Below are 12,051 nucleotides of genomic sequence, written 5' to 3'. Positions count from 1 at the left end.
CTCAAATGCCCACAGGCATGTAATAGGAAAGAGCTGGAGGCCAAGTGTAAAATGGTGACAAGTGGTAAAGAGTATTGGCTTTGTCTATTCTAGCTGCTATAACAGAATAGGCCAGACTGGGTGGCTTATAAACAACAGAAAATTTCTTCTCACAGTTCTGAAGGCTGGGAATCCAAGATCAAGGCACCAGCAGATTCGGTGTCTGGTGAGGTCCACTTTCTGGTCCGTAGATGGCATATTCTCACTGTGTCCTCACATGGTGGAAGGGGCAAGGGAGCTCTAAGGGGTCTATTTTATAAGGACACTAATCCCATTCATGAGGGCTCTGCCTTCATGACTTTATCACCTTCTAAAGGCCCACTTCCAAATACCAACACATTGGAGATATAAATTTTGAAAGAACATCCAACATCCAGTCTGTAGCAACTATGCAGTCATTACTCAGCTCCAGCCAACAATGCCACGTGGGAAGCAGGCTCAGAATTGCTAGATTTTCTGATTTTTAAGAGAATTCCAAAATCTAGACTATATGTGTAATCTCCTGATTTTAAAAGCACTATGTGGGCCAAAAAACAACTATAGGCAAGGTTCAGCTCACAGGTTTACAACCTCAGATGTCAAGGAACCTGTGGTTGGGATCCCCAGGTCTGTTTGATGATGTCAAGTCTAAAGTCTTGTTTTCTGCTTAGTCTGAAGCCCAAGAAGAGAGTCTGGGGGCTGTATCCTCTGAGGACATGGAGTCCTTCACAGTCACCAGTGGGAACACTTATTTTGTCTTCCTACCCCTGGAACAAGAAGAGGAGGATTGTGAGAGGTCCCATTCCAGCCTTTCTGACATTCTCATCAATGACACTTCCAATGCCAAGTTCCTAGAACAAGTGATCATTTCATCCGCACTAGTTTCAGAAATTAAAAAACAGTGAGTAGGAAACCCTTTTATTCTCATTCTCTTGTCCTGAATTTTATTTACAAGGTGGAATATTTTAACAACAACAAAAAATGGACTAATTTCAGCTAGGAAAAGGAAATGTGTAACTGAGGGTAGAGATGAGAAACACAATAAAAAATAGCAAATGTCCAGGAATGATCTGCAGTCACAGATACCCCTGTGAGAATGACCCCTCCACATGTCCCAAGATGCCTTGCTGTCTTGGACCTGGTACCTAAGTCAGTGTTTTCTCTGCAAGATGTTTTCAGGATCTAGATCATGGCCCATTGGTAATCTTAGGGTTTCTTACTTTAAAAATATATTTTATAGATATAGCCATAGAGGTGAGTATATCAGTATGGTATTTGGCTCTGATTATGTGACACATTTAATGCAGAAAATTGAAAAAAGTACAATGATGAATATAGAAATGACCCATAATTCTACCACTGAGAATTTACCTCCACTAACTCCCAAGTTTCTGCGCCTTCCTGTTTGAATTTGGACCAAATGTGGAAATTTGCGTTTGGCTTCAGGAGAGCATTTCCACTGCCCTCCTGACTCTACAGTGTCATAGTTAGGACTAACCAGCTGTAGATCACCTGGTTAGCCTACCTCCCATGTTTAGGAATAGAAGGAGTAAAGCCAGGCCTTTCACTCTTTCTCCTTACCTCAGCCTCTTCCTACCTTGGAAATGACTCTTGACTCGACCCTCACCCTCTCCTTCCTCTATCACAGGCCTTTGTCTGTCCTCTCCGTAGCCCACAGAACAAAGGAAAGCAAGGGCCACCACAAGAGCTAATGTTTATCGAGAGGATTTAATACTTTCAATAACTATAAGAGGGGTACAGTAATTAGCCCATTTTACAGATGAAGAAACTGAAGCTCAGGGAGTTAGTAACTTGAATAAGATCTCTGAGATAGGAGGTGGTTAGATCCATGATATGAATTTAGACCCTGTAATTCTAGAGTCCTGAACCAAACACTATGCCACCCAAACTTGCAATTAACCAGAAGAATAGTTGTGTGTTTAAATGATTAGATTTGCATGTTGCAGGATACCAAAAAGTATGGAAATCATGAGTGTATAGCTCAGTGAATTATTTAAAAGGAATACACCTGGTAACCAGTTCCCAGTTGCTGGCAAGGATGACCTTCACTGGTCTCTCCCTCAGGCTTCGAGCTGGCTTTTTTGAGCACTTAGAGAAGTGGTTTGACCAATGCACTCTCAATGCCCGAGTCACTGTGGCCACCAAGATTGATCAGCTGGATTCAGAACTGGAGCTGCGTCTGCACCTGCACCAGCCAAGAGCCCAGCGCATTGAAAAGGACATCCACAATCTCAGGGCAGGTACAGTCCCTGCCTGGGAAGGCTGCCCTGCCCCGCCCCAGACCCCTGGGGTTGTGCCACCACAGCTCCACATTCATTAGCTGCCCCAGTTTGCACCACACAACCTTTATCTTGATGTTAGCACACCATATGTGTGAGGGTTTGCACCTCTCAGGCTGGCAGAAAGGTACCTCTCAGAATTCTCAATCAAGATTTTTTTTAATAGTGTTTTTTTTTGTTTTTTTTTTAAAAGGGAATTAGATACTGAAATAAGGAGTATTGTCCCGTTTTAGCTGTGTGAATCCCAGATCTGTTCAGACATGTCAGATACACAACTTCATAGCAGATACTCTTGAGGTAAGCCTGTAGCTCAGGAATCAGAGCTATCAGGCTCAACCACTGTGGTTGTGTGACTCTGGGCAGGTTACCTGACTTCACTGATTGTCTCTCACCTGCAGAACGGGATATTGTTGGTGGCAGTGATACAGCGAGGAATTGTGAGCCACAGCCTCCAGAAGTGGTAGCCATTAATTTCAGCTTATAGTTTATGATACTGAAAAAGAGGAGCCTTTTCTTTCTTAGGCAGAGGGCTCCATTAATGGGTGGGGAGCACACTTTTAATTGGATCCTTCAATGGCCCCTGTTAGGTTTTCATTTGTGTCACACTTTAAGCTCCATCATAGACCTTTAGAGCTTGCAGACAGTCCCCACAGGACCCCACTCAACCTCCTATTGCCTGAAATGGTTGTGGAATCAGGTAACCTGGCTTAGAGTCCCAGTTCTTGTGGCCTTAGGACACCTGCTTCACTTTTGGAATCTCATTGTCTTCAACTGAAAAATGTGCATTAATTATAAATATAAATAAAGATGCTTTCTGAAGGCTGGTTTCCTTCCCCTTCCCTGGCTCCCTGGCCAGTGAACAATGTGAAAGTCAAGGCCAGAGAAGCAATGTCCTAGAGCCACACTGTTCATTTTTCACAGAGCTGGGACCACAGCACTTTCACCACTCCTGGCAGTAGGGAGGTCAGATAGTATGATCTGGTACTGGCTGCTAGCTCTAAGGGCCCATGATGGAGCTTTTAAATCAAACCTTGGTTCTTTTTACTATTCCTTAGAAATCCATTGAAATCCAGGCTCATTGGAAACAACTAGCCACTGATCTAAAGGAACAGCCCCTAACTGCCCAGCTGTGGGCTGGGTGTTTTCTCCCAGGCCCTCACGGAGATCCCTGCCCTCCCCAACACCTTGCCCCCATCCCACCTGCTCCCAGGTTGCTCCCCTGCGACTCCCCATCTCCCAGGCCTTGTTCCTTTCAGCTGCAGGCAGGGTGTCTCCACCAGCAGGGACCTCACTGCCCATGCTGGGCAGAGCCTCCTCTCCTGTAGGAGACCCTGGGGCAGTCTCAGATGGGCCTCCCTGAGATCTGCGCCCATTCCCAGGCCAAGCCCTGGTGAGGGCAGCGGGGCAGAATAAGAGACCTGCTCTGCAGCAGCCTGGGAAAGGCAGCTGTCACTGCCCAGGAAAGGAATGCCCCAAGGTGACTTGGGATCCAGAGGCCCTCAGCTCCCCTCATCCTTTGCAGCTGAGCTCTTGCTTCATCAAGAGCGTTTGGACAGCCACTGTGCTGGGGTGATGGAGGCGCTGAGGAAGGAGAACCTGATGTTCTCCCAGTTCCAAGAGGAGCAAAATGTGAAGACTAAAAACTTCCATAGCAAGATTTGTGACATGGAACACATCTTCCTGAACGCCACCAGGAGCCAGAAGTAAGCCACCCTGCCTCGTGGCTGCTCTCAAAGCAGTGGTCCTTCCCTGGTGGGTAAAAGAGTTGGGTTTTCCAGGCCCTGGAGCTACCTTCTCTTTTCAGTTCACCCCTTCATGAGAGTCAGAGCCCAACTGTGTGAAACATCTTTCTGGGACCTGGGGGTGGGGGCAGCTGAGCAGCCAGAGAGAACAAAGGGTACTCGTGGTCAGAGTGTGAGGACACAGACCATGTGCCCCAAAATGTCCATGGTAGGAAAGATCACTTCTGTCCAGGGCAGTCAGGAAGTTTCCCTGCAGGAGGCCTGGGCCTGGGATGGAGGAAGGTGGGGAGGGGGCAGAATTATCCCATCAGGAAGGAGCACTGGCCCAGTTCCAGATAGGGATGTGCTCAGGGCAGAGCAAGGGGTTCCCAGAAGGCCATTCAGGGATTTGCTATGGGGCTCTTGAGTGCTCAGGGAGCCCTCAGTCGGATGACAGGTGAGGAGAGCACACAGCTGTGTGTACAGCGGTCGGGCACCCAAGAGGCGTGGGTTAGGGTGGACTAGGGTGTGAGGAGGAGACCCGCAGGGCGCCCTTTCAGGGGAGCACCAGGGAGCAGTAGCCACGTTGCTGGGAGTTAGAGGGAGTGTGCTAGAGGGAGGAGGAGATCCAGTAGGACCTGGGGAATCTTTTACCAATTTGGCGGCAGGGACCAGAGTGAGGAGAGAGGTGCCCTCTGACCCAGCACACTAGAGTTCCACATGGTGTCCTGCACACGCTGGCATTTTGAACTTCCTTCTAATGCCTCTTCTTCTATCCAGAGAATATGGGCAGTGGTTCTGGCGGCCCCACAGTTGGGCACAGGTCACCACCCTGCCCCTCCCGTGTCCCCTAGGCTGGTCAGTCTCAGCAGCACCCTGCACCGGGAGCTGCTTAGCTACGTGGATGTCATCCAGGTGTCCCTGCGCAGCTTCCGCCAGTACTTGGAGGAGAGCCTGGGCAAGCTTTGCTATACCAACATTGAGTTCATCAAGCACAGCAGGTGGGCGCCACCAGGCTTTCTCTACCGAGAGTGGTTACGACCCCCTTAATTTTTCATTGTGACAAAATATACACAACATAAAATCGTCCATTTAAACCATTTTCAGATGTATAGTTCAGTGGTACCAAGCACATTGGCAGTGCTGTGCTGCCATCACCACGTCCAGCTCCAGAACTTTTTTTTTTTTTTTAATATATCTTTATTGATTTCAGAGAGAGGAAAGGAGAGGGAGACAGATAGAAACATCAATGATGAGAGAGTCATTGATCGAGCCCGCAACCCGGGCATGTGCCCTGACCGGGAATCAAACCCGGATCGTCTGGATCCCAGGTCGACGCTCAACCGCTGCGCCACGCCCGGCCGGGCAGCTCCAGAACTTTTTTCACCTTCCCAAACTGAAACGAAGAGCATTAAACACTAACTCCCATTCTCCTCTCCCCCAGCTCCCGGCAGCCACCATTCTGTTTTCTGCCTCTGTGAACTTGACTAGCCTAGTTGCCTCATTACAAGTGGAATCACACAACATTTGTTCTTTCCTGTGTCTGGTTTGTTTCACTTAGCATAATGTCTTCACATTCATTCATGTGGTAGCCTGTGTCCGAGTTTCATCCCTTCTTAAGGCTGAGCACGGCTCCACTCAGTGTATATGGCGCATTTGGTTTACCCATTCATCCCTCCATGGACATTTGGGTTGTTCCTGCTTCTGTCCTTGACCTTCCTGCGTTTATTTTACCTTGATCCTGTACTTTTAATCTAAACCCTTATCAACCACAATATTTGGGATGAATAGAAAGTTTCAGGTCTGATCAGTGGCTTCTGTTTCTCCCAAATTATTTTCAGATTATTTTCAGAGGGAGGCAACTTTTCTCCTGAAGAAATTGAGTCACTATGTAATCGACTGGAGAAGGAAGCTTCCCGGATAGAGTTTGTTGAAAACTCAATCATGATCAACATGGAAAAGATGGAGAGTGACTACCTGGACCAGGTGGGTTAGCCCCACCCTTGACCTTCAGCCAGGCTCCCAGGATACTGGTTACAAGGTCAACAGGGCCAGTCAAGCCCCATTTCCAACCATTAATTGAGCCTGTCCCTCGCTGCTTCTGAAGCCCAGAAGTTCCCAATTAAGCCCCCCTCCTTTACTTTTTATATTTCTTTACAGGCCAATGATTTCATCAACAAGTTTGAAAGTAAATTCCATAACCTGTCTGTGGACCTTATTTTCATAGAGAAAATCCAGCGATTGCTGACAAATCTGCAAGTGAACATCAAGTGTGAGGTAGGACAGATTAATTCTTCATTTGGTGGGTGTTTATCACACACACCTGCATGCCAGCACCTTCCTAGAAGCTGGGATACCGGTGTGGTCTCTGGACAGTGGGATTGGCACGCAAGCCAGGAAGACAGATTAAAGTGTCATAGCGTCTAACATTCATTGAGTTCTTTGAACATTAACCGACTTGTTTTAATTAGCCGTGTCAGTCCTCTCAAGAACTGTATGAAGCAAGTACTGCTTTTAATCCCCATTTTAGAGATAAAGAAAAGTGCAGAGAGTAAGTAAGTGACTTAGTCAAGAACACAGAACTCTTAAATGGTGTAGCCAAAACATGAATCCAGGTCAAAGATCTCAAATAAACACTAGCTGTATACCTCAAGGAACTAGAACAAGAACAAACTAAACCCAAAGTTAGCAGAATGAAGGAAATGAAGGTCAGATAAGAAATAAATGAAACAGAGACTAGAAAAACAATGGAAAAGATCCATGAAGCTAAGAGCTGATATTTTGAAGATAAACAACATTGACAAACCTTTAGCTAGACTAAGAAAAAAGAGACAAGACTCAAAATCAGAAATAAAAGAGAAGACATTGCAATTGATACCACAAAAATACAAAGGATCATAAGAGACTACTATGACCAACTATGTGCCAACAAATTGAATAACCTATAAGAAATGGATAAATTCCTGGAAACATAACTACACCATCAACCAGTTCTGTGAGTTAACAATTTTATTTTTAAACCTTATTTGACAGTTTAAAAAAATCTTTAAAATTTACATTGATGAAATTTCTGATAAGATTGTGCATTTTTGACTCCTGATTTTATTTTTCCGGTACTTAATTCATTTCTCAGATAATATGTTTTGCTGAACATTTTCCTGATCAAACTAAGTCTTCTAGAAACAAATCTTGGAACCTCTGGTTTTTCTAGGTGGCAAAATCCAATTCACAAGCAAATGGATTAAATTCTTTTCTGGAACAACTTCAAAGCAAAGTAGAAATGTATCGAAACTCAAAGGGAGACAAAACAGTAAGTGCTCAGTAGACGCTAAGCTATGAATAGTAAAGATGCATCATGCTAGAATCATAAGCTGGAAATAAACTTACATCTGTGGTCAAGATTTCTCCAGCACCAAAGGGGCCCCTGAGCCTTCCTACTTAACCCCTGTTTTATTCAATGGAATTAAGGAAGAGAAGAGAAGAGAAACCAGCCACTGCCCCATCCCCCAGGACCTCCCAGGCAGGCAGGTAGAGTCCAGGAGAGTCTTTTCTCTTCCATTTCAGTGGCTGAGTTAAGGTTTCATTGTTATTAGCAATAGAGGACATTTATTTTTCTCTTTTTATTGCTTTTTCTTGCATAGTAACACACACTTCTTAGAAAAAGTTCCAACAACCACAAACATGAGGGGCTCTGCAGGAAATGAGAATGACATGAGAACACACACCACTCATGTTATCCTCATTTCCTGCAGAGCCCCTCATGACCTCTGTATTTTTGTGCAGATGTTTCTAGGCATCCCCTACAGAGCAGGGAAAACTGATTAATCTGCTGTGGCCCCTTCAACAGGCCGTTTAGGGACAGCTCTGCCTCTCCAAGGCAGAAACCTTTGCTCTCCCACATTTCCTCACCTCCCAACCTCCCTCTTTCCTGTCTTCTCCTGGTGGTGTCAGGGTGTTGCGTAGGGTGCCAGGGGCTTGCACAGTCTCCTAAGCAGGTGGAGGGGCGGGGAGCATGAGCTTGGGTGGGCAGACAATCTTGTATTGATGGAAGACACCGGTTGGACACTTACGTGGAGCACTAATCAGGAGACAGGAGAGATGCATCGAATGCATGGTGAAGGTTGTGGGGATCAGGGGTAGTGTGGCCTGGCCATGTGCTCAGTGCCACTTTGAGGGGGCCCTTCTGGCTGCTGGGTGCAGAAAGGCAGGGAGATAGGTTGGAGAGAACTGGGGTGCCAGGACTGAGGCAAAGAGAGTAGTTGCCTGGACAAGGTGCCAGCTGGGACATGTTCCAATTCCAGAGCTGAGTGGAGGGGACAATGGGCAGGACACAGAGTGCATTGGAAATGAAGGAAGTGGAAGAGGCCAAGGCACCTCCTGGCCTGGGCCATCTGATAGATGAGTGAACCATTCAGGGAATGACATGTGAGGACTCCTGAGCGATGTGTGGGATGTGTGGTGAAGGCGACCCAGATCCTCACGGGGCTTTCCTGCACGCCTGTGGGGCATGGTCAGCGGGATTGCTGCTCTAGGGGTGTGTGTATTTGACATTGTCATGGAGATCCCCTTCCAGAAAGCTGTGGTCGTCTCACTCCTGCACACCCTTGCCATCTTGGGCCAAACATTTCCTTGTGAACATAGAGCTAGAAGAAATCCTAGGGAAGCACTTTGTCCCCATCACACAGGCGAGGAGACTGAGTCAAGTATATTTAAATCATTTGCGTAGAACAAACCTGTAGAACCAGGAATAGAACTCCCGATGCCTTATCAACTGAAAGATCTGCTGTCCCCGTGCAGCAGCCTAAGACAGTCAGCCAAGCATTCCCCATCCCCCAGGGTCCTCCCTGCAAGTGAGGGGCCTCCATCCAACCAAGAGACACCCTCATCGGCCAGCTCCCATTCCTGAGATTCAGACGGAATCAGCCCACCCTCCTGCACCCTGCTTCCTGTGGCTTTCTTCTTCCGTGTTCTCACTAGGTGGTGGCCACAGAAGACCTCCAGGGCTTCATCCGAACTTGGAAAGAAAAATTGAACCAGAGGATTGAGTACCTCAAATGCAGGCAGGAGAAAGTGTCCGTGACTCAAGTGGTTTTTGCTGTAAGAAACGGAATAGGGTGGCGGGGAAGGATGGGTGAACTATTGGGCCTGCTCTCCTAGGAGACCTGCAAGGCTCCCCAGAGCCCAAGGGAAGAGGGAGCTCCCAGGCCCCTGCTGGATACCAAGCCTACTGGGGTGCCTTGGAAAGACCACAGGCTGTGGATTCAGATCTGGGTTCAAATCCAAGATGGGCTACTTCCCTGCATTGATCTCTTAGGGGACCCCTCACCTCATGGCACCACCTTCTCCCCATCAGTGCCCTCAGCTCACTCCACCCACCAGCTCTCAGGAAACCTCACTCCTCAGCCTCTTCCTTCCCACCCACACCTATGAGCAGCTACCAGCTTCTCCCCACCCGCCCCTAACCCCTCATCCAAACCCCCTGGTCTCTTGCCCACCTGGCTGTCCTTATCTTCTCACTTCCTTCCATGATTCACTCCTTGAGCTGCAGCCAGACCAGACACCACAAAAGGCCATTCTGACTGTGTCACTCTCCTGCCTCTGGGTAAAATCCAGACCCTCTCGTCAGATCTATGCAGCAGCCTCTGCAGTCCACCCTCCGTGGCCTCTTCATTTCTCTGGTCCCAACCCCAAGCTGTCACTTTGCCCTAGGCCTTCTCTTATCCCTGGACTGGTTGGGCTATCCTGGCCTCAGTGGCACCTCAGCTTTCCCCATGAGCCCACAGACCATGCAATGAGGTTTCCGTGTTAGGGGCCATCTCCCCTTGACTATGTGCCCCAAGAGGGCAAAAGAGCCTGTATCTCCCTCACCCCACACGCAGCCCCTCATACCAGAATTTGAATACCAGAGGCTCTCAACCAACTTCAGGTGGTGGAGAGGGTGGTCATAGAACCAATGGCAGCATAAATGGGCACCCCTCAAGTTCTGCTCTGCTCACCCTCAGGCCCTGCCTCTCACTGCCATATTTTGAACCAGCCCTTCCTTTTATGGGGAGGTTCTTCCCACCATGCCACCAACACTAAGCTTCCATTGCACCACCACTACTGTGCATGACAAGATGGGTCTCAGGAGTCCAGCCAGGGTCCGTCCTTCTGACAGTCCACTGTAGAGTCATGACTCAGAATAAAGTAGGGAACAGCCTAACTTAGCGCTTATTGTGGGTTACCACTCTGGCCCTCTCTCTAAGGTCCAACTCAAGGGGGAGTTGGCCACTCACTCATCCACGCATTCATTCATTCACTTGTCCATTGGTCAAAAACATTGCCTGGGCACACAGGTTCATGATGCTCAGTCTCATAGAAGATACTGGAACTTTTCCTTTATAGTACTGGCCCCCATTGTGACCAAACATTTACTTGATGTACATATTAAATGTCTGTCTCTCTGACTAGACTTTAAGGTCTATGAGGACAAGGGTCCCATATGGCCTCTTTACCCCATGTCCTGGTCACCCAGGCAAAGCATTGCAGAGAGCAAGCACTCAGGAAATATTTTTGATGGTTCGCATGCATGCATGAATGAATGCCCTCTAAGAGAGATATGACCATTACCATTTTATAGAAGGGAAAATAGAGGCTCACAGTGGTCAGGCAGCTGGCCTCCAGCTGTAGCACCTCAGCAAAGTGGTGCTGGAATATGAACCCAGCCTGTCTGCCTCCCTGACACTTGGGCTGGGCCCACACACTTGGGCCCTTCCCTCTGGCCTGCAGGACAGCGTCTTGGTTGACCTGGATGTGGAGAGTGACATCCTGGTGTCTCCAGAAGCCCTTGAAGAGGAGGCCAAGGTCGATGCGGTCAACCACGAGTCCTTTGCCCAGCCGAGCCGCATGGGGAAGCCCATGATTGAAGACCCAGCTATAGGGGTGGTCAAGAAGATCTTGCAGTGAGTGGCCTTGGGGTGTACTATGGGGTCCTGCCACCAAGACCCATGCCCTGAGCCTTCAGGAACTGGCTTTGGGGTCTTACTCACTGCCTTCCCATGTGAACCCACCCCTGAGAGCCTGTGATCTTGAGCAAGGGACCTCTCCTCTCAGAGCCTCAGTTTCCTCCTCTAAAATGGGTCTCATGATAGGATGGAGTCACATGGTGTTGTGTGCTAACTGGGTTGGTGCCCAGTGCCTGGTCTGAGCTGTCCTCATGGTCACTGGGAAGACTTCACATCCTTTTCTTTGGTTTCAGGTCTCAGGAATCAAAATGCTCAGTTTCCCCATGTGACAAAACTCGATCGCAGACAGGTAGAGCCAAACAGGCCTGTGGGTCTCAGGGCACTGATGGTGGGGAAAGCCAATGGTGCTACCTGGCCCATCTTCACCTCGGGTCCTCTGCTCTTGTTCTGGGGAATCATCATCCATAGGCTTGAAGCGACACCGGAACCAGGGAGAACACTCTGTGAAGACTTTGTCCAATGTCAATGCCACCTCAACAGGGAGGTAGGGATGCTGAGCTGCCCAGGATCTCCCCTTCCCAGACCCCTACCCTGTCTCCCGAAACAGAGGCCAGAGGCTACCCTGTTACTTCTGTCCTCTTATGTGCCGCCTGTGCTCACAGCTCCGAGGCTCCAAGGGACCCAGTGAAGGTTCAGCTCTGATGCTGGCTTTGGTTATATCTTCATTCATTCCTATAGAGTGACTCGGCTCACACAGGCCTCCCACTTAGAGAACCTGTCTGAGAGTTCCCGCAGTGATGGCTGGTGGATCCAAGCCCTGCCACGAGCATCATCCTAATGGGAAAGAGGGACCCTGGAGATAGCTTTCCTTGGGTGACATCACAGAACCTTAGGAGAAGTCCAGGGCTCTGCATTCCAGCGTGCGCTTTGCCTGCTATGCCCCATTGGGGTGATTAGACTCATGGCTCAGTGAGCATGAACTCTGGCTAACACCCAACGTGGATTTTACAGAAGGTGGATAACAGAGGCCATGAACTTTCTTGGTCTTCTGTGAGCCCTCATTGATGT

At 48.4% G+C, this 12,051-nt stretch overlaps 1 protein-coding gene across 1 annotated transcript in view; it reads left to right on the top strand.

The window, feature by feature from the left end:
• CCDC180 (coiled-coil domain containing 180) overlaps positions 1-12,051 on the top strand; it is a 46,050-nt gene that overhangs the window by 19,891 nt on the left and 14,108 nt on the right. The window contains exons 20-30 of the mRNA XM_081151507.1: positions 690-919; positions 2,104-2,279; positions 3,841-4,021; positions 4,894-5,040; positions 5,881-6,025; positions 6,200-6,316; positions 7,251-7,349; positions 9,017-9,136; positions 10,808-10,980; positions 11,277-11,332; positions 11,452-11,527. Coding sequence (XP_081007633.1) covers positions 690-919; positions 2,104-2,279; positions 3,841-4,021; positions 4,894-5,040; positions 5,881-6,025; positions 6,200-6,316; positions 7,251-7,349; positions 9,017-9,136; positions 10,808-10,980; positions 11,277-11,332; positions 11,452-11,527 — 1,520 coding nt within the window. The remainder of the gene's footprint in view (positions 1-689; positions 920-2,103; positions 2,280-3,840; positions 4,022-4,893; positions 5,041-5,880; positions 6,026-6,199; positions 6,317-7,250; positions 7,350-9,016; positions 9,137-10,807; positions 10,981-11,276; positions 11,333-11,451; positions 11,528-12,051) is intronic.

This window comes from Miniopterus schreibersii (genome assembly GCF_964146895.1).
Source record: "Miniopterus schreibersii genome assembly, chromosome: 11".
In the NCBI taxonomy this organism is placed as follows: Eukaryota; Metazoa; Chordata; class Mammalia; order Chiroptera; family Miniopteridae; genus Miniopterus; species Miniopterus schreibersii.
Note: the sequence above shows the minus strand (reverse complement) of the source record. Positions and strands in the feature narration are given on the sequence as shown.